Consider the following 24,636-nt stretch of genomic DNA (forward strand, 5'->3'; position numbering starts at 1 on the left):
TACAAGACCACATTTAATACAAAAGCTGGAATGACTAGAAAGCTGTGGGAGCAAGAGTTTTCTAAAGATTTTGTTAATTTTTGTGCAATTCTAAAAATATTGACAGTGAAAACACTAGTAAGTGACAAATCTCAGTCTTCAGACCCCATAGCATTAAAATATAAGTTAACGATGCACAGTTTTTATTTAACGTTTTGAAATGAGTCACCTAAATTAACATGATGTTTTAATCAGGCTTAATGGAAGCAAACTGAAAACATACAGTGTCGAGGCCCACGCAAAAACAACAATGCAGAAAATAAAGACATGAGATCTAAACATCAAGCAACATGAGGAACCTGCCAAAAGCGCTAATGATTTCCAACTTAAAAGGCAGAAAAAGGAGGGGGAAGCAAAACAAAATCCCAAAGCTTTCAAGCTTCCAGAGATTCAGCTCTGCACAGCACCTGTCAAATGGAAAACATGAAAGCCAGCACGACCGAGTAAGCATTTATCTTCTTGCCTTTTGGACGTTAAGTTTATAGGTAGCTGCTACTTACTTCAGTGCACATGAGATTGCTTTAAGTTCAAAATTTAATTGTAAACAGATGCCAAAAACCCTCAGCTGGCGAAACCCACAGTCCTCCCTGCTGACTGCTGTACGGGAGACTGGACTTACCCTCTCCCATCCCCTGGGATGAGGGGGCAGTCGCTTCTGCATCAGGGAAAATCTGAACGGTCGACGCCAGGAACCATGACATCATGGGAAACTTTTAGAGGAGTCACTAAATAATATAAGAATTGGCAACACTACTGGACTTGCTTCGTTTTCATGAAGACACTGAGAGGAGGCAGCAGAGATGTGATGAGCCTGTGAGAGCTCTGGCCCCCACACATCGGCAGCCAGTAAGAGAGAGCCCCCCTGGAGGGGACACGTTTTAGGCCTCTAGATTAACTTCCATGGCTGAGATGCACTAATGGGATATATTTTCCATTTCAGCTGCTCATAGCAGAGCACTGCTCGTACAGCCAGCGTGCCAGACTAAAACACAGACCTAAAGAACGAACTAAAATCCTGTCAAAAAAACCAAAGAAGTTCAGCTACTGCTTTTGTCAGCTGCACTCACTGTCTGGCACTTTAACACCTTTCACAGCAATAATTACCTTTTAGGGAATCGCCAAACCTCAATTCAGAACCAGCACATCGACATGCTTGCATTGTAGAGCAGGAGTAAATAATATAATAAATGTAGGAGTAGTTATACTTATACAGTCCTAAAATTACATTCGGCCCTTTGAAGGCAACCACAAGGCTGATGTGGCCCCCGGTGAAGATGAGTTTGACACCCCTGTTGCAGAGGATGGATCTTTGCGCAGTTCAACGCTATGTATCAGCACCTGATTTCTATTATATGCTCACTGAAATCTAACTATTCGCATCATTACTATGGACAACTGGTAGGCATGATTGCATGACACTGTAGGTTATTTTTTTATTTACAGCATCAAAAAATTTTAGTATTTCCAGACAAAAAAAAGAAATTACAATAGTGTCCTGCACATAAAACATTATGCATGTAATAAAGTCTACTTAAATGTGAGTCTTTTTATGAGACAAATTTTAAAGTGGTTTCGTTTTCTGAACAAACTTGCACAGCTGGAAAAAACATAAAACTTAAGACACATGATGTTTTCTTCAGATTTTTTTTTTAAATAAAAATGTGTTACACAAGAAAATACATTTTTAAACTGAATCATGGTAATGCATGTGCTGTTAGCAAGAGTTATCTTCACCAACACAAATGCTGATCTTGTGAAAACCTTCCATGCATAACAGGTTATACTCAGTTTTACTTTCAAGTTTTCTTAAAGCATTTACCTACACCAGAGAATGCAATGCTGACTTTACTTTCACATATGTTTGAAAGGCAAACTCTGAAGTCATCCTACATATATCACTCATACAGAGGAACACCTTCCTTTCCCCGTGTCGGGTATTTTCAGGCTGGGAGGCACGTTTGGCGTTGTACTGGTGTCCTGGCAAAGGGGCTGACACTTGGCAGCAAACGTCCTTCCAGATGAGGTGAGACCCACAAAAACCGGTACCGATCACGTCAAGTAATCGTGTCTCATTCCTCCTCTTACATTGTCACAGGAGGAGGTCATGAGCAAAAAGTGGATGAACTTGACTTTAAATTAACCACCTGAAAAATTGGGAAATTGAAAAATTAGTTTGCCCTCTCCTCCCCTTTTTTTTTTATTTGAAATTTCTACTTATTCTGGTTGTTTGGTGAAGATTGTGATTCATTTCCCTTTCATCACTCCCTCGCAATAAACAATTTTTGGTAAAGGAAACACGCAGTATATGCAAAGACTACAAGACAGCCTAAAATACAAGATTGTAGAGGTGAGGCAGGATGCTTTGAATGATAAAAGCAACTTGTAGAAGAAACTTAGACAAAGACTTTGTAACACAGAGGATGCTGAAATTAACACTGGGATACAAAATAACCTCTAGACTTAGTATCTCAGAAACCTTGTTAATTACTGGAATCTCAAAACTCTAGTGATTATGACCATCAGAAGAATACTCAAAAAATACGACGATTTTTTTTTTTTTAATACAAACTCCCAGGTCATAGTTAATGCAACCGCAACCTCAAAAATGAATCTGTCTTTCAAGAAAAACAATGTATTTATTAGAACAGTTAATTGTTTATTGTATAATTACTAGGTGCTGGAATGTAGATTCTTATCTCAAAAAACCCCTACATATATGCCTTCAGTTTACATAATCTTATCCTAAACACAAGCACAGCAATCTGAAAGCAGATTACTGCCTTAGGGTTCCTTTTTATAAAATATGGCTTTTAAACAGATGAACTTATACAGCATGTAAGTCGCATATCAAACCCACATTAAAATAATGGCAAACAACATTACGGCTATCTGGCCTTTTGTACACCCGTTTCCAAGTTTGTTAGAATTCCACATGAGTTCTCACTTGTACTGAAATGGCAGATTAATTAGTGAAGAAACACATTCACATTACTTGGTACATTGTTATTTGTTATCATTAGTTGCTATATAATCTTTCAAAACCACTTCTCCCGTATCACTGGTACACCACAGTGATTTCTTATTTCTACTGGCATAGTTAACTACACAATGGAGTGATTACTGCCAGAAAGTAATACAAATTTGACATACAAATCTGGAAAACAGTTCCCCCAAAGTATTTTTCATTGAAAAGGTCCATTCAATTTGAATAAAATATTTAAGTGTCCTTTTAGAGTTGTGCTATGAAGAGCCATCATTATCTGTCATTGCTGTAATGATGCAATTAAAAAATCTCTATGACAATGAAAGTGAAATTATTCAATTAATTATCGTTTTTTTTCAGCTCCATCAGTTGGGCTGATAGAAGATTATTACCTCCCCAGCAAAATTTCTGGAAGAAAATGTGTGGTCTTTGCACTCAATTGTTACTAAAATACCTCAACCTTGATTTATAACTCCTTTTTGTTAGTTCGTATTAAGTCTTTCCTTCATCAGCTCTTCACTTATCTGTTTATATTGCTATTCTTGTGATAATTTATTTCCACAGCATTCTTCAATCTAACCGTTTCATAAGAATTTCGGTCTCCAACCGCAAAAGGTTATTGGGTTACGTCGCACTCACCACCCTCCTCACCAGCCAACACAATTATCCGGTTTGCACTTTGCACAAGTGACAGACGCATTTCTCAATTTCAAACTCAAATGGAAGCATCACCTTTACACGGAAACAAATCCAGCTGCAATAAGCACTGGATGTACAAGTAAGTCTTTTTAATCCCCTCATTTTCTCCAAATAACCTTGCTCTCCTAGGCATCCATACAGAAGGAAATACAGAGACAAAACCACTTTAAACAAGTATCTTAGTTTACTTAATATTCGATACAAAAAGTATCATTACATGGAAAGAGGACATTTTCATCTTTCTACTTTATTTTCTAGAACAATTTTCATTAGAGCTTAGCAATTGTTAAGGTTTTTTGTTTGTTTTTTAATTCTAAGTTTTGTCAGAGCAATTATTCAGGCTCTAGGGAAACACGTAACAGCTACATGAAAAACAGACCAGGACTCTCCTGACCCCTGCGGGACGAGACCTGGGAATATGGTCCATTTCTAAATAAAATACCAAAAAGGAGATTAAAAATACAGTGATAGCCTTGTACTGACAAGGAAACACCTTAAGACTCTCACTCTCCATTTTATCTAACTTGAGATATATGTGAAATAAGAGAAATATTACCCAAATTTCTCCCTCCACGCCAAAGCTCACTTGGCACAGGAATCTCTTCAACCAGCTCCTCAGCTGTGCCAGTTCCACTCAGAGGCTGAAAACAAAGCTGCTTAACATCCCAACACCAGAAGAATGACAGACGCATATCTAAATACTAAAAATACTGTCCTGAATGTAAAATATATAAAGTGATATGCAGCTTACGTCTCTTTTTGTCCACTATATTTGATTTTAAATCTGTAAAATACAGTTCCAGCTTGCATTATCTGTTGGCGGGTTCATATTTAGAATTGTTTGAATATTAGATAAACTAATATTTTGCTTAAATATTTCTCATTGCTAATTTGCCTTTATTCACAGCGTCCCACGGAGACAGACTGTAGGAGTACTACTTGGAAAATCACTTCAATTTAATACAGATGAAACGGAGGGTACGTGGCCTTTTCGGCCCATTCTAACACAGACCTACTTCACCACCGTTTGCTACAGTCTAAATGGAATGTAATTCAGTGTCTAGGGTTTATCTGAAGGCTCACAAAAATAATTTTAAAGCAATGTTACAGGTAGGTATATTTAATCAAAAAATAGGTTTGATCTTGTATTTAAAAAAAAAGCAATGACTCTAAGAAAGAATCAGAAAGGATGAAGGGATTTACCTAGAAAGTTGCTATTTAAATGAGTTTAATACTGCTAATAACATCAAATCACTCCTGTCCAATAGACAGGACAACACACTTCCAGAAGTTTAAGAGCAAACCCATAAAGACAACACAAGATGCTTCAGAAATTAATTCCGATGGAAAACAAAGGAAAACAAACTCCTGCTCAGCCCAGAGACTCATTGCAGTGCCAAGTATTTATTTGGAAATGTAAAAATGTGATTGTTCATCTGTTATTTCCTAGCCTCAGACATACTGGGGGGAAAAAAAGCCCAAAAGACGACACTGCCAGAACAAAGTTAGTTCAAAGCTTGCAAACGTTGACAGATTCAGGAAAAACTGGAAACCAGCCCACTCCCCCGTATCTAATTCTCCTGATCCTCTCATTAGAGAATACAAGACAAGACAATCCTCAATATTTGAAGATTCAACAGACATTTGCACAAACAGAATATTTAACAGTCTAGAACAGTTATGGTATCCACAAGAAAAAAAGAAAAAATAATCTGCTATTTGAAAAATTAAGTCCACCACTGAGAAATTAGAAGAAAAGCATTGCTGAAGTTAATATGTCTTTAAAAGTACGTAGAGCATTCTTTTGGGAACAGCATACATCTTCAGCATTTGCCTGGATTGTTTTTGAGCTATCACACAAAAAATGTCAATATTTTAAAGGACTATTAACTATCTAATAATATTTTTCTTCAAGATAGAAGATGACTTTTAGGGAGATGGAAAATACAGAATCAGACTCCAGTACTATGGTATTTCAGTAAAGCACAGAAGAGTAGTATTTTATCAACAATCTCAACTGTCTGTTGCTTATGTCACATTCTTGTCTTCTAACATAATTAAAACAGACTACATATTCAAGGTAGAATACATCAAATTGTAACATACTAAAGGCATTCACCCTTCACTCTTTCATTAAAGATGAAGTTATAATGTTAATTTCCCACTTCGATTCATAGGCAGAGCCACCAAATCATGGCTGAGACCAGAAGAAATGACCTGGAGCAAAGACGGTCCCAAGGTACTTGTGAGAGGAAACCCTCAGTACTTCCTCGCTTTCTAGGAGCTGAATAGGAACTTCTAAGAAATAGATCTTGAGGGAGAAAACAACACGCGGGGAACTGCCTGAGTGAGCAAAGGTTCATGCTGTTCCCGCGAGTCTTTACCTGAATACATGTTGTATCTTAAGAGAAAAGATTTTATGGCAAAAAAGGTCCATCTCCCTTTTATTCCCATGTTTACATGTCTGAAGTCTTTATGCCTGATTCTTTTCAAAATAAACAACCCAAAACCACTTCAGGAAAGCCAAAACAGTCTTACTGGTACTTCAATACCTGAGAGCAAGTGCTGGCTTGTCTGATTAAGTAACCTGTGGAGTTCTTAATAACAAAGACAATTATAATTCTGTTTTCATAAAAATCACAAACTATGCCTCAAAACTATGTACATGAAAACTGATATTCAGGTAGAAATGAGCTACTTAGAAACTTCAACTTCAGTTACTACGGAAGGATTGGACAAACTGCCTCATGTCATTATTTAAGGTATACAATGTAAATTATCTTTTTGCTGAGGTTATCTACAGTTGAAATGCAGTACATTTAACAAAATGTCTTTTTCTTTTTTTTCTTTTTTTTTTACTTTGCAAATAGCGTTACCACTTCTAAAAGAAATTCTGCAGCTTACAAAAATCAGATACACTATGAAAGGCAAAAAATGGCGAAGGTATTTTAAGTTTAGAATTAAAATTCTAAATATGAACTACTTCTAACTCCTTTAATGAGAAACTCCACAGCAGGACCCAGAAGCCAGGGGAGCACCCAGGGCTGATGTCCAGGCCACGGCCACCACTGTCCCTCCAGCCGTCGCCCCACAGGGCTGGGGGGGCTGGCAACACCCAGACTGGTTTCTGTTGGAAACTCCTCTGTGTCCTGCAAAGAATTGTCAAGGAATTCATTGAAATCGGTTACAGCAAAGAATGGAAAAAACGCAAACCATGTTTAGATCTGAATGTTGCTAATATAACTGACCATACAGTGCCGTACTAGTTAAAAAGCTCTTTACAGCTTACCCCTTCCCTGCCTCACCCCCACCTTTTCTACTGTAACGGGGCTACGGCCTGCCTAATTATTCTCTAATAATGCCATTTTTGAGCTCCTGGTACACTTTCTCAGATTTCAAGGCCTGGTGAGAAGCTTTCAGTGTTCCTGCTCTGAACACTGAAGCCTAACCTTGATGTCCTCATTAACTTAGTGTTGTTGCCTCCCACATCTAAACAGGCACTGATATGTCCACATTCAGCACCTAGTTTGTGTTAGTGTCAGAAATAATTTTAAGCCATTTGTTTGTCAAGCAACGTTTTGGGGGTTCACACATCTTCCCTGACAGTTTCTACTCCACTGCTCCCTGCAGAAAAACAAGATCCCCATTATGGTCTGTGTACCTTACACCATGGAAAGAACTGCAATCTTCTTTTCTCACCTTTTGAGGCACCGGATTATTTTCTCACTACATTTATTTACCCTATTCTCTATGAAAGAATGTTCTATTTACCCAGCATGGAGATAATAGCTGTGATTTTTCTAATTAGTACTTATCTCCTACAGAGCTTTACTCACAATTTCAAAGATTTTTGTAACAACCAGTAATGGAAATCTAGCACTTTTTCTCCGTTACGTGATGCTATTCCGTTGTCAAAAGCCGACTCAGAGATATTTGAAAAATCTTCTCAAGCTCATCACGGCATTAATGGTTGAGCACACAGCATAATCCTCTATTATGGCTGGCTGAGATACAGACAAAAGGATTTCATTATTTTTAATAAAATTTTATTTCAAAACACAAAAATCAGCAGAGCATTATCTCAAGATACGGCATAGCCACATCAGTGCCTTATTAAAAATACAATTCATATCAGCCATCGAAATGCTTCTCAACCCTTATCCTCCCACAGCTATTACAGTGCCATATTTTGTGGCAAGCTTGAGTATTACTCTCGGGATACTACAGGAATGCTTGATATCCCATTTCTTAATAAGCCTTTTATTTTCCAACTATATGGAAAAGACGATGCTGAAGTTGAGATATGCATCACAAGAGAGGGAAGAGGTGCAAATATATGTGTCCTACTGACTGACAGAGACACCTTAGGCAACACCTTTTTTTGTTTTTACGGTTCCATAACCCACTAAACATCTTCTCCTTCCATCTAGGAAACTAAGGCACAACAACTAACCCGCTCAGATTTACAAAAGGGATCAGGCCCCGCAACCGAGTTTCAAACACTCAGTAATGAAATAAGGAAGGTTTCACAAACTCAAGATTTCTAAGAGCTCAGTACGCAACACACTGAACTGCTGTGAAGATCAAAGGCTTCACAGCCGCAGGACTGGCACAGAATCGAGGTGTCTACTCACTGCCTACACCTGAGACCACGAACCTTACCACCCTTGGTCATCGGAACAGCCTACAATCCAAGGCCATTAAACATTCTCTAAGTCTTCCAGCATGTCTACACATCCGGGACAGCGTTTGCCCCCTCCCAAAACACACTCCAAGGGCCAGGGAGCTCACACAAGCTCCTTTAGATTCAATCACGAGCCACTGCTATCTATGACCAATGCCGCTTCTATCCCAGTTTAGGAGATGTGTCAGGAAAGATATAACACATGAACAACACACAATTCATTGTAAAACGTAGCAGCAAGAGTCCTTTACGCTACAGGAAACGTCACGGGGTGTTACTACCTACTTCAATAAGGAAAATTACCATAGTCCTTTAATTTAGCTCTTACACATCTTCATCTGTGTTCCTTTCATCCTAAAACAGATTTGAATTTACATTTCTAACCTTGCGAAGAGGTCAGAAATGTGGCTACCACATTGTCAGCAGTTACTATTTAGCTGAAAATACCATACGAACCCAGATGCTTGTGAATGTTTCAACTGGAAAACATGCACTCTTCAAAACTGTAGAAAAATAGTTACAACTACACGGCATTTATTATTTTAAGATGTAAAAAAACTTCACTATATAAAACAAATTCCTTAAATATGCCCCAGGTATTGATTCGAGATTTCCTGACATTTAGGCAGATGTCTAAACAAAAACAAGTATTAACAGAGATCAAAACAGTACACGCACGCACACAAACCAAAAAAATTCTTTTAAATAGTGAAAAACCTGTATTCCCTTTTAAAGAGAATAACAAAACCAAGTTTTTTGGAGGCAAATAGAAGAAAATCCCATCTCTCTTCAGTAGTGCTGAGCATCAGTAACCTCCAGGTCACCAGTTCAGCACTAACTCAAGGTAGTTAACAAATGGCTGCTGCTGAGTCTGAAGGAATCAGCTGTCCAGCATCACTCTTTGCATAGCAAATGTTCACAATCGAGAAAAACCTATTATAATAGAAATGTTATCCTTGGCAGGCTCAGTAGAGATTAATGAAAGAGGAGGAACATAGGAATTGAAGGATTATTCGCTGTCTAGCACTGGAATTTTTGACACGAAGAAGAGAGAGAGTAAACAGGATGTGGTGTGAAACACGAAGTCGCCGTGTTTCTGAAAGGGATTTCCTGGTCAGAAAAGAAGTGCAACACTGATCGTGCAGCACGCGCTGGTACAACCCGTCTCACCACAAAACACTGGCCCGATTGCAGACACACAGCTCAGGAGCAGCGGTCCCTTGTCTGGCGTGCTCTTGGTGTCCAAAAGCTTTCAGAACAAGTTGCCAGACATCTGGAAACACTGGTTGAAGGGCCAGAGCTCTCAAATTCTAACACAACGCTGCCAGGTGAAAAAGAGGGCTATCTCCAATGAAATCTAGATGTTTGACAGCCCCAAGTACTATTCATATAAGGATTATTAAGGAATAAATGTTCCTTAGTATCCTCCTATGTAAATACTATGACTCTAAGATAAGGATGCCTAAGGGTGCCTATTCCTGCTGAGTGTAATTCGTTACACTTACACAACTCCTAAGCAAGCAAGAGGAAGGTATGTAGAAGGAAGATGAAAAACAAGAAAAGGCAATGCAGGCAAATAAAAGCTTGTCTGAACATACAGAGGTTCTTGCTGAGCTGTTCAGGAATAAGGAACTCCCAGCGTGCAGGGATTCAGGAATAAAAGCTCCTTGCTCTGTTTATTGTAACCCACGGTCAGAGAGGTTCTGAGGATGCTTTAAATGTCCATTCATCCCCAACAGTCCGGTCAGAGCAATAAAACAAGGAAGCCACGTGAGAAGAGGTGGCAAAGAGTAGCAGAAGTAAAACCAGAAACTATGAAATCTGCCCAGTGAGATAAGTAATTCCAGTACTTAATAACTGAGAGCTCTGTCCTCTCTGAGCACATTATTTCTCCTTGCTCAAAAATTCAAAGAATTTTCCTTCCTCTGTCACTTGTGTGGTACAGCAAGAAGCACTACGCTGGAAAGGTTGAACCCTGCACCCTGCTCAGAGTTATTTTTGTCACACTTAAGGCTGCTAAGGAAGGTCTGAAGTGAAACTATTAATGTGCTGCCTTTCAAATGGTTTTTGTTTTGGTTTTAGTTTTCTTTGTTTGTTTTTTAAATGTATGGAATAGGCACTCATCATACAAAACAACTTTTTGACATGCAAAGTTGTGAAGGCTTTGACTAAACAGAAGAAATAAAAAATTCCAAGGAAAATACACCCACCACTCTATAAGAGGCTCTTGTATTGCTTAGAATTAAGATAATCCGGTCAGAGGTGCTTTTTTGCTGACGGGAACAAAGATTTTTCTAAAAACAACCTCCTTCCTATGACAGAATCCTGCCAGAATCAACAGCATCTCCAAGAAAACATAAAAGGTGGGCAAGAGTACAGAAGAAACAAAGGAGAAAGGTTGTTCTCTGGTGGTATAAAGTAAACGCCTACAATTAAAGTTAACAGGATGAAAGGTAAAATACACATATGGGACTGAAAGACTTTCTGCAAAGGTGGAAGAATATAAAATCCCTTTCTTTCAGAACAACATATTCAGTAACCTGTGTTGAAGTTGCTGGCTCCATGGGAAAGGGCTCACATGTAAAATAACATTCTAGGTGATGTCAAGAGAGGTCAAGCGCTCAGCGAACAGGGACACTCACTTGTGCTCCTGGTAGGGAAGCAGGCAGTAGGATCTGGGTGGGACACTCATTGAAGTGCAAGGCTGAGCCCATCCAAAAGCCATCCAGGAGCACAGGGCAGAGTCCCCGTGGGTCACCCCTTACAGCGCTGCTCCCCACTCGTCCCCTGGTGCCACCTCCGGATTCCTGTGTGACAGCACAGGTACAGCAGCACAGCTCTCCAGCTCAGGAGAAAGCTGTTCACCTTCTCCATCAGGTTAGTTCTCTCACAGATCAACAAAAGAGCTCAGCTCCCCGTGCAGTTGCACAAACACCAGTGCCAAGGCCAGGCAGGAGTAGGGGAGCCCCTTTGAGTAGCTAACTCACGTCACTGCACCCTCTGATGGAGTTTCAACTCGTTCCTCCTGCATGCTGCGCTACGTCACCATTTCTCCTGCAACAAAGTGACATACAATGCTTAAAACGCTTTGCGTAAAGTCAGCATTAAATCTGAGACAGGCATGCGGCATATAATCGCAAACAAGCCTATTTGGCTCATTTCGAAACTTTGGCAAAGATGGTACAAGATGACCACACACCTGCATCTGTGCAGAGCTGAGGGACATGCACCAAGAACGCGTTCAGCATCTCTGCTCAATCCTTCATCTTGCCACAGCTGTTATTTCAGTGTGTACTGAATACAGTTTAAAACAAGAAAGTATATTAAAAAAAAAAACCTGACAAAAGCTAGCAAGTCCCTGTAAGGTATCTGTGCTACACCGTAGAGTACCAGTGTGTTATTTAAATCTAAAACATTTATGCACGCTAAAGTCTTACCAAGCTTTCTGTCATGGTATACAATGACCTACCTTTTTATATGTTTATAAAATTTATTTAATCCTTCTGTGCCTTTTCTTTAATAGCAAATGTTCTGAATATATTCACAGCTTATGAGCTTTACCTTTCAACATTTGAAATAATACACCACAGGGAACTTTTTGTATGAAACGTGCTTAACAGCAAATACTATTTTTACCTCTCAGAACAATTTCATTTGATGAAAGAAAACATTCTATGTTTTTCTAAAACACATTACCTGCACTTTTAGAGTTTCAAATAGCTATGCAAAAATCTGTTAGAACTTAAAATTGAGCCTTAACTAAATCAATTATCACAGTTATTACAACAAGCACTAGTTTGACAGCTATGTAAAAATACAAGTTAAAAAATTATCATAACTTTATCATAAAAGTGTGAGTCTCCCACTTATGTAACTTTGCATATGAACTATCACTGTAACTAACTCATTATGTTAGATTAGCCGCTATAAATATAGGCCGCACTAACCAAATGTCAGTGTTATCTATTGTAAAGAACGATCTTGAATTAAATGATATAAAACCCCACACGCTTAGGTAGGGCAGAGATGGACAAAGACCACTAGGCATAAACAAACATCAGAGACCGTGACAGTCGCCATGAAATTTAAGACAACAACAAAATAATTGTGACTGATGATCAACCACATATAGCAGAAGATTTGAGTCTTAGAGCTGTGGTAAAAACCGAACACGAACAGTGAGATGCCTCCACTAGCGAAAATCCTTCTCTGAATGAAACTCTAGAAGTACCCCCAAGTCAGACGTATATTCAACCAGAAACCTCATCCGTTACCACCCATCTCCATTTCCCTTTCCAAGCAATTACAACAGTCTCTCAAACTGTCACACATTCGCCTGTTTTCTGAAGACTGTTTTACTCGAGGAAGGAACAAGTATGTCCTAAGTATCTGCTATTCAATACAGGACTAGCTTTAGACTGGGCAACAAAAACACAGTTTCGGCACAGAAGTAAGGGTTTCTAAGAGCTACAGAAAAAGGTCAGAAGTGGCAGTTTGCCTGTAGAACCATCAGAAATTCCTTCAAGATGCTGACAGGCTATGTAAGAGGGAATGCGAGGACAGGGGCACCCCCTTTGGTCCCCTGCTACCGGGCTGTGGTGGCTGCACTGTCCCAGCACACTCTCCAGCAGGAGCAACCTCTGCTCAGCTAACGCAGCGATTCCAGTGATTTCCATCAGCTCCCATCCCCGCTCCACTATCTTCTCCTATTCCATGGGAAAAGTTACATCACACCAGGTCTGGTAGCAATGTCCTTATAATACTTCACCACACATTTCCTTTCGGTTGATAGGAATAGTGCCACTGCACAGACAAAACAGTGCCTGCAAGAAATAAGGAGCAGGATAAAAACCAGATGGCTGAAGTTAAGGGCAGGAAGACAGGAGCAATGCTTGTAGGGAGGAGAAATCATTTTGATGAACTGAGACTGTGAACATAGCTCTCTGCACAAAGGGAACATAGCCTGCCACGACACAGCTTGCAACAGCATAAATATGAAATGAAATCTGAATGAAATATTGTTATCCATATCACCTAAAGGCTGAATTCTTTTCAAGCAAGTACCAGATAAATGTGACACACATTTTTTTAATTTAACATCAGGCTAACGCAGCTTCAGCTGTTTAGATGACTACCTGTCAACCACAATCAAAAACATAATTCTGAAAAATGTGAAGTGATCTGTAACACAAGGCGGGAACACCAACAGCATATTCCCTTACAACACATCTATACCTTCATGATTTGCTGCCAGCTGGTGCGAGCCTTGGCAATGGTAAGCACGACTCTTACATCCCAGTTCCCCAAAAACTGGCTCCATCCATACAAAGACAAATGTTATCAGTGACAGAGGAACCAGAAACATCTATGCAAGCCCAGACGGTATTTAACATCGTGTCCAACATAGTTCAAATCTTCAAATCTTGCTGAAGGCATGATATTTTAATTCTTACTAAAATGATGCGAACTCTAAGAACTGGGAGAACTTCAAGCACAGTATTATGATTCATAGTATTTCCCCAGTCCTTGCTGCAGTTAAAAAAAAAAAGTTAAAACATTTCAGTCAACACACTTAAAATGTATCATTCATCACCATCTACACAGCCTCCAGACGAAACTTTTAAGAACTGAAAGCAAGATCTTCTTGACATTGCTTCCTAAAGTATAGCATAAATATTGTCACATCAACAATAGACTCAGTAATACTAATTTGATTTTTTTGAATAACAATTTGGTTAGTAAAGGTAGCAGGCACTGATCCAACGAGCTTCTGCACAGTACTTGTCTTGGGACTGTTCTCAATGCCATTTCAACTAAGGAATTGCCAAAATATATATCATTTCTTTAATACAGCAGCTATTAAAAAATAAACTTTTGAAACCAGGATATTTTTTTTAATAAAGAAAATAATCATCAAGCAGTTGTGTTTCTTCTAAGATCCCAGAGGGACTCACTCTTGCTCCTGCACTACATATTTTTAAATGAGCTGGAAAATCCAAACCTTCCTCATGGAATAGATGGCATGATCCTCAACAGATGAGAATTGGCAAAGCAATACAGAAAGAACATGTCACTGACTTCCACTGAAACCAACACAGCAACGCGACTAGAAGTAGTTCAACAATTAGGAACACAGATTAGAAAAAGCAGTAGCAGACCCTACTTTGCCATGTAGGCAACTCCCTGGAGAACCCAGCTTCATGGGGCAAGGTTTTGGCCAAAATAACAAACCATCCTTGGAATTCTCTGTAAAACAAGGAATCCAGAGCCTCACACCCAAGGGAGGTCCTATTATCTTGTTACTTAACATTGACTTAATTGCTTCTAAAATGCAATGTCCACAATTCAGGAAGGGTGATAATAAATTGGAGGGGATCCAGCAGAAAACGGACAGAAAAACTGAACAAGTGGGGGAAAAAAAAGAGAGAAACAAGAAAAAAAAAGATAAAAAAAGAAAGCCTGGTAATAAACTTCAAAAGATGACTTATTTTTCTTAATAAAAATAACATAAACCAATGAATCAATCAAATTCCCTAAGAATTCATACTTGGAAAACATGACTTACAATGGGGTTTTCAGTGATGATGAGGCTATAACAAGATTCAGTGGCTAGAAACTAAAGGCAGCCCTCTACAGACCAAGAATAAGAAATAAAATACAAATCAGCCACTCATATACTTTAACAAGATTATGCTGAATTTTGCCTCATTGGAAATCTTTAACAGCACCTTCTAAAACGTAACCTCTAGTTTCAAACACAGATTGAAAAAAAAAAAAAAGTCCCACGGCTTGTGTTGTGAAGAGGTCAGACTAGATGATTGCAACAGTCCTGACTTGATAATCTTCTATTAATCTTATCAGACAGATCAGAATACACGCCTGACCACTTTCAGGACCGAATGCAAAGTCATCTATAGGTGCACCTATTTTGACGGTATATTTTTAGCCTCAGACTATCTTTTACCTCTAAACGTTGCAGAGACTGGAAGTGCAGATACATCAAGCTAGAAACATAAAAGGCAGGCGGCGATAACAAAACTCATCACCTAGAAAACACTCCTTTTAGTTGGCAGAGTTAGACAACCAAAAAGCAGTCCGAGGCCAATAAGATATCCCGTATCTTTTCCCGCACTTCCCGGAACTTTACAGAACTCTCGGTGGGACTCAGTCGCTCCAGACTACTTGAGATGAGGCTCGGCACGCCCGAGAGCAGCGCTTTGGAGGAAAGAGATTAACAACCAGCCTCAGCAGGGCGAAAAACAACGGAGTTATAAATAAAGGGCGCAGGGGGATGCTGGCGCGGCGCGGGCCGCCACCGCGGGCCCGGGGCCGCCGTCTGCCGGCGCAGGGTGAGGTGTCCCGGCGTGCCAGGGCCCGGCCGGCGGGACGCAGCTTTGTTCCGGCGGACAGCGCCGGTGCCCGCGGCCCCGCTGCCCCCCCGCCCCGGAGCCGGGCAGGGACGCGTGAACTCTTGAACCCGCGCCGCAGCCCAACGCGAGCCTCCGGGGCGGAGAGCAGCGGCGGCGGCGCGCCCTGCGCGGGGAGACCGCACGCCCGTCCCGCCGAGGGCCGCCGGGGACGGCGAGGAGCTGCCGGCAGCCGCTCCCCGCCCGCCCGGCTCGGCGGCCGTGCCCCCTCGAGACGCGGAGGCCCGGCGGGACGCGGCCCGTCCGCCCGCTCCCGTCCGCCCCGCGGCCCGACCGGCCTCACCCAGCGCTCCGCGCCGCTGGGCCCCGCTCGGATGACGCCCCCCGCCGCCCAGCCGTGCCCCGCCGGAGGGAGGGGGCCCCTCGGTCACCTCGCCCAGGGGCGCCCTCGGCCGCCCACGGGCCAGGCCCCGGCCCAGACCCCAGCCTTTCCTGCCGCAGCCCCCCGACGGACCCTCCTCACCTGGGCTTGAGGCTGCCGGCGCCTCGCTCGTAGGCCCAGGAGGCGGCGGGCTGCGCGGCGGCCGGGGCCAGGGGGTCGGCGAAGCTGGGGGTCGTCGGGTAGTTCCTGTCCATCATCGGGGCAGGGCGCGGGGCCGGGGCGGCGGGGGCTCCGCTGGGGCCCTGCGCGCTGGGCGGCGGCGGCGGGGACCGGTCGGGGCGGGTGGGAGCGGCCCCCCCCTGCCTCATGCGGGGCGGGCAGCGCCGCGGCCCCCTCCCCGGCGCGGGCCGGGCCGCCGCGTCCCGGCCCCCCCTGCCCTGCCTCCGCTCCCCTCCCGCTCAGCCGCGGGCGGCGGCGGGCGGGCGGCTGAGGGGAGCTGCGGGCGGCGGCGGGGGCTGCGCGGCGGCCAAGCAGAGCCCCATGTCGGGCTGCTCTTTCCCAAGATGCACCTCCCCCGCCAGCGCGCACTGGGGCTCACGGGCTCCGGCTCCGTGGCCGGGGGGCAGGGAGGCCGCGGCGGAGGGGGCCGCCGCCAGCAGCGCCAGCGGGGGGAGGAGAAGGAGGAGGAGGTCTGTGACTTGGGAACGGGTGGCGGCGGCTGGCGGGGGGCGGTAGCCGCCACCGGGGCGGGGGGGGGGGGCTGAAGGCGGGGACGGCCAGGCCCGGGCAGCGAGGCGGGGGAAAGGCCGGTTGCTCGGCGGGGCCGCGTCAAGTGAAGCGCTGGCGCTTTGTTGGAGGGGCCGGGGCGGGGCCATCTTGTTCCCGCTGAGGGGAAGCGGCGTCAGCGGCGGGCAGCGGCCTCCGGGGCGGCCGCCGCCGACAAGATGGAGGCCGATGGGCGCCGCGCCCCGAGGCGGCCGGTTGCCTCACGGGGAGCGCTTTGTAAAGCGATTTGTAGGGCGGCTCTCCCGGCCTGCCCCGCCGCGGGGGAGGTGTCCGCGCGGTGACGCCGCTCCCGCCCGCCTCCCCCCGCCGTGCCGTGAGCCGACCGGCCGCCTTCCTCACAGAAAAACTAAACTGAGGGGGGAGATAAAATAAAATAAACGGTGATGGGCGCTGGGTGTTACTGGGCTGGTTGCCCTGTTTCCCCTCAGGGCAGCCCAGGGCCGTTGCTTTGCCGCTTCAAGCTCCTGCGTGCCGGTGCGGTTTACGTTGGTCGTGGCTCTGAGGATGCTTTAAAGTTTGAATAATATGAAGCCACAATGCTTTACCTAGCTTTTTTTTTTTCTTTTTTACAAGCTGAAAGACTCCAAATATAGCTTTCCAAAAGGCTTTAGCATTCTCCATCAATAAGTCATTACAGACCCGGAGTCTGAAAAGTCAAACAGCAGGAATATTTAAGTATCCAGAGCAGTGTAAGCCACCTGGTGTAAAATCTTTGTGTGCTTGTTAAAACAAGAGAAATAGGCGCCAGCTGTGCAGAATGGGTGGGAGCAAAGGGGTCTCAGTGGGACGGTGGGTGAACCGTGGTGACTTGTTTTCCCTTCAGGTTGGAGGTGCCCAGGCCAGGATGAGCAGGAGGAGTGTGCCTCAGAGGTAAAGGTGAGCAATATGCACTTGAAAAGAGCGGCTGCACCTGAAGGCATTGCTCGGAAGAGGAAGGTGTATGCTAATGAGTAAGTCTTTTGAAGATTCGGTTTGTAGTACTCCAGGCAATATTGGACCACAGAGCGAAATGAATTTTGTAGTGAAATTAAAAAAAAAAAAAAGAGTGGTCAATATTACATACGAAAGCAGGAAGGTAAGAGTCTTTGGGAGGAACAGCTGGGATTCAGCTTTTCTCATACCTGCTTTCAAAAAGCAGTGAAGTCAACTGCAGGAAGAAATGCACCCTTGGATCAGGAGGGGAAGTGTGAAAGTCAGCAGCAGTGACGAGACTGAGCGGAGTCACCCAGAGGCCAGGGCAAAGGGAGGAGGGAAAATAAGTGTACCAAAGCCAGAAACCAGCAGAGTGAGTTTTCCTTGGGTTTGCATAAGTTAGCACCTGTATTGCTTGCAGCTGGAAAAGAATATGTGGGGGGTGGGAGACCTTCTTTCCCTGGGAAACCCTAGGGTTACTGTTTTACATATGAACGAGGCCTGGTGACAGAAAATAGCTCTAGTTTTATGCTAACGATGAAGCTCTTAAGCTACTGATACTATTGAAAGAAGCATTTCCAACAGGGAAAGACCTACAGTTTTTTATTTCCCTGCAGGATCTGTGCTAGTCTCCATTATAATATTACGCTTGGAGTGCATGATTTTTCTCGACTGGGCCCGAGGGAAAGACAGGACATGGACCTAAGTGATACAAAATGCTTTTTCCACCTAACTGTTCTGTTTGCTTATCTAGAGTGAGCATGTTGGTGCGAAGCTACCTTAGAGGTTCTTGCCACAAATTTGGAATGATGTTAATAAATGGTAAAACTGCTAGTGTTCTGTTTGATTTTTCTCAAGTAATGGCAACATGAACTTTAGAGAGTACCATAATGTGGTGTATTTGCATTACAGGATATTCCTCTAAAGACAAGGTGGGGGTGTTCTAATACTGTTAAATATGTGGCTATAACATCATGTTACATGAGAAATCACAAACAACAAGCACCAATCCAGATATACAGATACGGAAACAGATACACAAATTTGTTGATATACCACAGACACGGTGTTTCCTTGAACATTATTGGGCTATATCCTCTTTCTTGTAATCAAAGAGTGAAGTTGAGTGAAACAGAAGTTGTGACAGCTGTTAAGTTTTATTTCTTTTGTGTAGTTTTAATAGAGGTGGACTAGACTGAAAACTTCATTGCTGATGTCCAGAACCACCAGATAAAGTCAGTTTATCCAATAATTTGCTTTTCCTGTGAGATAAATCTACTTGTCCTGAGGCCAGCTGGTGAGACTTCTGCAGTTTTCTTACTAAACTGGTCCCTGCTGCTTGTTGCCATCCTCTGTCTAGGAAAGCTACCCTGGAGTTTGTGCATCTTATCTTTTTGTAATCAAAAGAGATTTTGTAACACCATTCTCTAAGACAACAAAATAGTCTGTTTAGAGTAAGTGCTTTTACAGTATCCTTGTATCCATGTTATTTGTGAACAGCATTTCTGAAAGATTGGTCAATAATAGAAAAAATTCTTTGATAGATCTCTAAAGGTCCCATCCAACCCAAACTATTCTATGATTCTGTGATACTGTTAATTACATGTTATTTTAATGTGTTTATTAAAGTGTACATATTAAGATGTGTATTTAGAAGTCATATTAGATGTGTTCATTATTCTGAATATTGAAAATATTTTGATTCTTGTGTTAGTAAGGAATGCTTTACTTTCAAATGCAGCTATTACTTGCTGTTTAGGAGCTGGGCTTTGGCAGGCTTTAACATCTTCTGAACTGTAGTTCATAACCGAGTTCCTAGAGCCAGTAATGATTTTGTATGTGCTTATCTCTCAAGTCAATAATTTAATATAATAAAAATATTTTGCTGAAACATAAGCTAATACAATTTTTCACTTCATTTAAGAGCAAAATTTTAAATTACAGCACTGTAACACAATCTGTGCAGCACACCAGCCTGGAGCAGTTGCTTATTTCTTTCCTTAAATGAACAATCTCCACTTGGAAAAACAACATAACAAATCCTTTACAGAGTTAAAAGCATCATGTGATGGTTGGGAGGCAGATTTAAGTACTTAAGGTAAAACTTTTTAATGGGAATGAATCATCTCGTCATCTTCCAAGCTGCAGCATGTGCTGCTGCCCACAGGTGTGGTGGGGCAGCTGGGCTGGGCTGCTCAGCAGCTCCCTGACACCCAAAGAAGGCTCTTCTCTCTTTTCTTCCCGCCCTACACCACCCTCCTGCTCCTAGTGATGCACTCTGGCCACAATGTGAATGGTAAATTCACTCCACTGGCAAGAGAACATTTACTTTTTTTGCCAGAGGTAATTTTTCCGCAGTATCACTGAGCTGAGTTGGCTTGCTCAGCCTCACGTGAGTGCTGGCTTGGGCCGGGAAGGGAAGGAGATGACGGGAAAGAGGGGGAACTTTTACTTTTCATTATGAGATGCTGATTTGGCTCCTGATATATTCAGTATAGAAGTCTCTAGAGTCCAGGAGTGCTTGTCCACTTCTGTGGACAGTAACACGCTTCTCTGCCCATAGGCCAGTTCAGCCAGAATCAAGCCAGCCCTGTTGCAGAGTTGTGTTAGCTAATCTACTCTGCCCCTTAGGGAAACTTTCCTATTTTCTTCTTTCTCTTTAAATAATTTAATGTTACACAATGCCGAATGGCAATAGTGCTTTTTGAGGTCTAGTTTTGTATTTAAAGTGACTGTATGCCAAATGAAATGCAGGATCAAGCTAATGGGTGCTGGCAGTTTTCCGTGGTTTGATCACAATTAAAACCAATATATCGATCACAAATCCAGGGCCAGAATAATGTTCCAGTTCATGCTTGATGTTGATTTATTTATTTGTAACTGATTTATTTCGTTACTTCTTTGTTTCTTAGTGTGCTATTATTATTACCCATGTTAACAGAAAAACCTCATCCAGTGTTTGAGTCGAGTGTATTTTGTATGTTGTATCTGTACAAGACTGGGCGGGCAGAAGGTACGTTACAGCTTCAGCAGTCAGATGTTAAATACCAGGAGAGCACCACTAAGGGCCCTTGGGCTTGTGGCACCAGGTGTTACCAAATGGGGTGTTTCTTCACAGGACTTCTGGCATCTTTTTTACTGCAGGTACAGCAAACCTGGTTCTACAAGGCTTTTCCAGTATCTCTCCATCCCCATATGCCCTTTTCTTCCACAGGGAACATTGCTCCTGTCCTTTGCCTTTCTGTGGGAGGTGATGCCTGGTTTTGATCTTGTCCTGGCTCTCCCTTCATGTTTAAGTGCCAAAATATGTATATATTTGTTATTGTTGTTGCATTAATTGGCTTTCAGCTAAATCTGTAAACTGTTGGTTTTGTGGCAAAAATTCCTGGTATGCTTCAGGGCAATTTTGATGGGCTGAAAGGAATCATTGAAGAACAGTCAGATGCATTTGCTTGATCAGCAGCTTCAGCTGTTGCTGATCGAAGAAAGTAGTTAAAGATGGCATGCGGTTAATGCTGCAGGTCCGAGATTACAGCTTGGTTGTTCAAAGTGGACAAAAAGGATTGTATTTCAGTTCATAATAGTACTTTATTTTGGAACTACTATGGTATCATGAATAGTTCACTAACATACACAAACATCTTAATGGTTAGCTTTCAGTGGCTGACCATTTTTCAACAAAAGCTCTGGAAATGCATAACAGCCTTGTGCTGAAAGAATGAGTATTTACAATTGTTTGAAAATAGCATTTCAGAGACTTGAGGACACTCTTTTTTGAAAACTAACATTTCAAAGATAAAACATTCGAATAATTTGAATGTGTTTGATCAGGTGAAGTTTCAAGAAGTTCAGGCCAAATCTGAGCTGGGTCTGGTTTACTAAGAAATTCTAAAAAAAGAGCGCAAAGGAATATTTCTGCAGCATCTTTCTCTGTTAATAGAGATGGAGGGTAGGCATCCATTGACAGATCACGGGAGCAGCACCTTTGTGCAGGCTTTGAATTGGGCTGCCAGGCTGTGGGATCTTCATGAGCAGCAGTAGGTAAGTAGATCAGATATTACGCAGTAATAACAAGATACTTGGTTAGACCTATTATTAATGACTGGGGTTTTTTCGTTGTTGTAATTGTGATTCTGACCCAAGTAGAAAATTGCAATTGCTTAACAGATTAGATTTTGCATTTAATTTGGCACGTGGCCTCTTTAAACATAAAGCTAGGCATTAAGAAATGTGTAAATAGGGAAGAAAGTGCTGCCTTTCAAAGAACAGACTTGATCTTGGAGCCTCACAGCAAATACTCTCTTTCAGTGCATTTATTTGATAAAAAGCTTAAGTATATGTACAAACAGATGAAGCAAAATCTTCAGAATTCATTCTATTGAACTAAAACTAATCTGCTAAACCGTGGTACTTCTCCGGTCATGACAAGAAATGACTGAGCTGGCAGAAAGCTCACTGCACCGATGAGTGGGAAGTCCTTGTTTCCTTCACTTCCCTAATCCTCTTTCTGCTCATGTGGTCCCACACCTTCCAGGCTGCCACCAACAGCACTTGTGTTGGTTCAACTCGCCCCCTCACGAGAAAGCTGTCACTGTTTGTGCTGGGTGATTTATGAAGGGATCTAGTGAGCACCAGAAGTGGTATAAGGTGAGTGGGAGAGATGGGCAATGACATGTAGGAAGAAGAAAACTTAAAACCTTCACTCTTGAACAAACTCATAGTTTTAAGAGGGGCTATTTTATTTCTTCCTAGATATTTGTATCATATCCATGCAGGGTATTCAACGTTAAATACTGGATGTTTCTGTATTCAATACTTCGTAGTTGCTGATCTTCAGACAGTTTAACAAACTGAAGCTGTTTGAACAACTTGAGCAATCACAGGTGTTTCTTATTTCCTAAATTAAGTGGGCACTGCATCAGAAATTTAAAACCTGTCGTAAAGTTTTTTCAAAACTTGTGTTTAAGCGTACCGGTTTCTAGACTTAAATATTTTTCTTGATCCTTTGAAGTCTGGCTGGTACCTTTCAAGTCTGGGCTTCTAGAGGCTCCTGGCATGTTGGCAGCCAGATGCCCGCATGTGATGGCCCCTTTTGTTTCAGTGTTTCTGAAGTCTAGGGGGTATGCAAAGAGCCCTAAGGACTCTGAAAGGAGGAGCTAAGGCCTTGCTATTTTTATGAAGAGACCAGGGAAGCTGTGCAAGAGTGGTTTTCAGAGAGTGGGAAGGGACCAAGTGCTTGGGAACCATGTCCAGGAAAGAAAAGAAAAACAATTAAGCAGCAAACAGGTGAGTGTGTGCAACAGCAAATTATGAATAGACACAGGAAAAAGAACTGGAGAAGGAAAAAAGTTCAATAGCAAATTGTAGGTAGAACGATAAGAAAAGGAGGGGGAAAAGTGAATTAAAAGCTAAATACAAAGTAAAAATAGTTAATGTAGTTAAATATTTTCAACATGGACAAAATTTACTGCATAAAAAATAGCCAAAATGAATTTGATACTGTTTCATTGTTTTCCATATAAGCAGTTGCCATTATGAAGTTATGTGAAGTTCTGATAACGTATTTTATGGTAAAACAGAGGAATGGTGTCCACCTGGGGAAGATTTGGGGAGGTTACTCCCACAGGAGTCAACAGCAAAGTAAACTGTAGTTTGAACACTAGTGGAAGTACCACTGCTTCCCTTGCTGGTGCATCACAGGACCAGCTGGAGCTCGTCTTTTGCTGGCAATTCAGTATTTTGCCAGATTAGTCAGGGCAGTTTTGCACTAATTGTTTTTGATGTTTCAAAGTGAATGGGCTGGCTGTCTATTAAATGGACACAGATTAATAGTTAGATGGGAAATTTTATTAATCTGGGTTTTGGCGAGCTTTGTAAGTAGTGTCAAAATGCCGTAAATCTGCTCAGCTTCCACGTAATTTTCAGAATTGTTGAAATCCAGTAGATAACAAGCTTCGTTATTTTTTTGTAGCTTGGAACTGTATACCTAAAGTCATTCTATAGTAAACAGATGACATAAAAGACATTTTCCAAAGAACTGAGATCTTATTTTCCCAAGACTTTTAATGGGAATGAAGCATCTCTACCCCACCAGCTGTATTCCAAGTCTCAGTTCAGTGAGCTGATTAAAAAGCTTCATTGGATGTTCAACTATAGGAGGAGATTATTGTCTTTTTTGGGGAGTTTGAGTGAACTAGAGCAGCGAGGTAGGAAGCTTCTGTCCAGAGTACAAATTGCCAGTGTGAAAAGAAAATAAACTATGACCCGTTTTTCCCTGCTGACAGGTGCTATATGGCATGAAGAGGAGGGCATGTCTTTACCAACTTCATTAAAAAAAAAAAAATCAAAAGAGTTGTCATATTTTTAACTTTTTATCACAGGCTGATTTAGCATTTTCTCTTTTGCTATGATCAACCTCTATAAATATTTATTTGGAAATTGTTTTACAAAATAATACAGAGACTAGCAGAGTTTAAAATATTACTACCCGTCCCCCAGCAAAATGACAGCACTTAACATCAAAGTTGGAATTAAAATATAACCAGTGACAAGTGCATTCAAAAGGCTCTCAGATGAGTAGAAGGAAATATATTTGTAAGATTTAAGTAACAACAACTGTTTACACAGTTCAGAAATGACTGAAAACAGTCAAAAGTTACCACCTGAATAAAGAGCAGGGAATTTGGGAAGATGTGCTTAAAATTTTTGAGAGGAAAATACATGCAAGTTCTTGATTGTGCAAATGATCGTAGTGATAAATTTGCATATGCTAGGAATTAATTGA

At 42.1% G+C, this 24,636-nt stretch overlaps 1 protein-coding gene and 1 long non-coding RNA gene across 2 annotated transcripts in view; one reads left to right on the forward strand and one right to left on the reverse strand.

Annotated features, from left to right (window-relative positions):
* Positions 1–16,807, reverse strand: part of QSER1 (glutamine and serine rich 1) — a 46,498-nt gene extending 29,691 nt beyond the window's left edge. The window contains exon 1 of the mRNA XM_065635184.1: positions 16,296–16,807. Coding sequence (XP_065491256.1) covers positions 16,296–16,522 — 227 coding nt within the window. The 5' untranslated portion in view covers positions 16,523–16,807. The remainder of the gene's footprint in view (positions 1–16,295) is intronic.
* On the forward strand, positions 16,046–18,686 carry LOC135988878 (uncharacterized). The gene is made up of 3 exons (XR_010606244.1): positions 16,046–16,393; positions 17,764–17,890; positions 18,470–18,686. It is a non-coding gene; the product is annotated as an uncharacterized LOC135988878 (long non-coding RNA).
* The last annotated feature ends 5,950 nt before the right edge of the window (positions 18,687–24,636 follow it).

This window comes from Caloenas nicobarica, chromosome 5 (assembly GCF_036013445.1).
Source record: "Caloenas nicobarica isolate bCalNic1 chromosome 5, bCalNic1.hap1, whole genome shotgun sequence".
Classification (NCBI taxonomy): domain Eukaryota; kingdom Metazoa; phylum Chordata; class Aves; order Columbiformes; family Columbidae; genus Caloenas; species Caloenas nicobarica.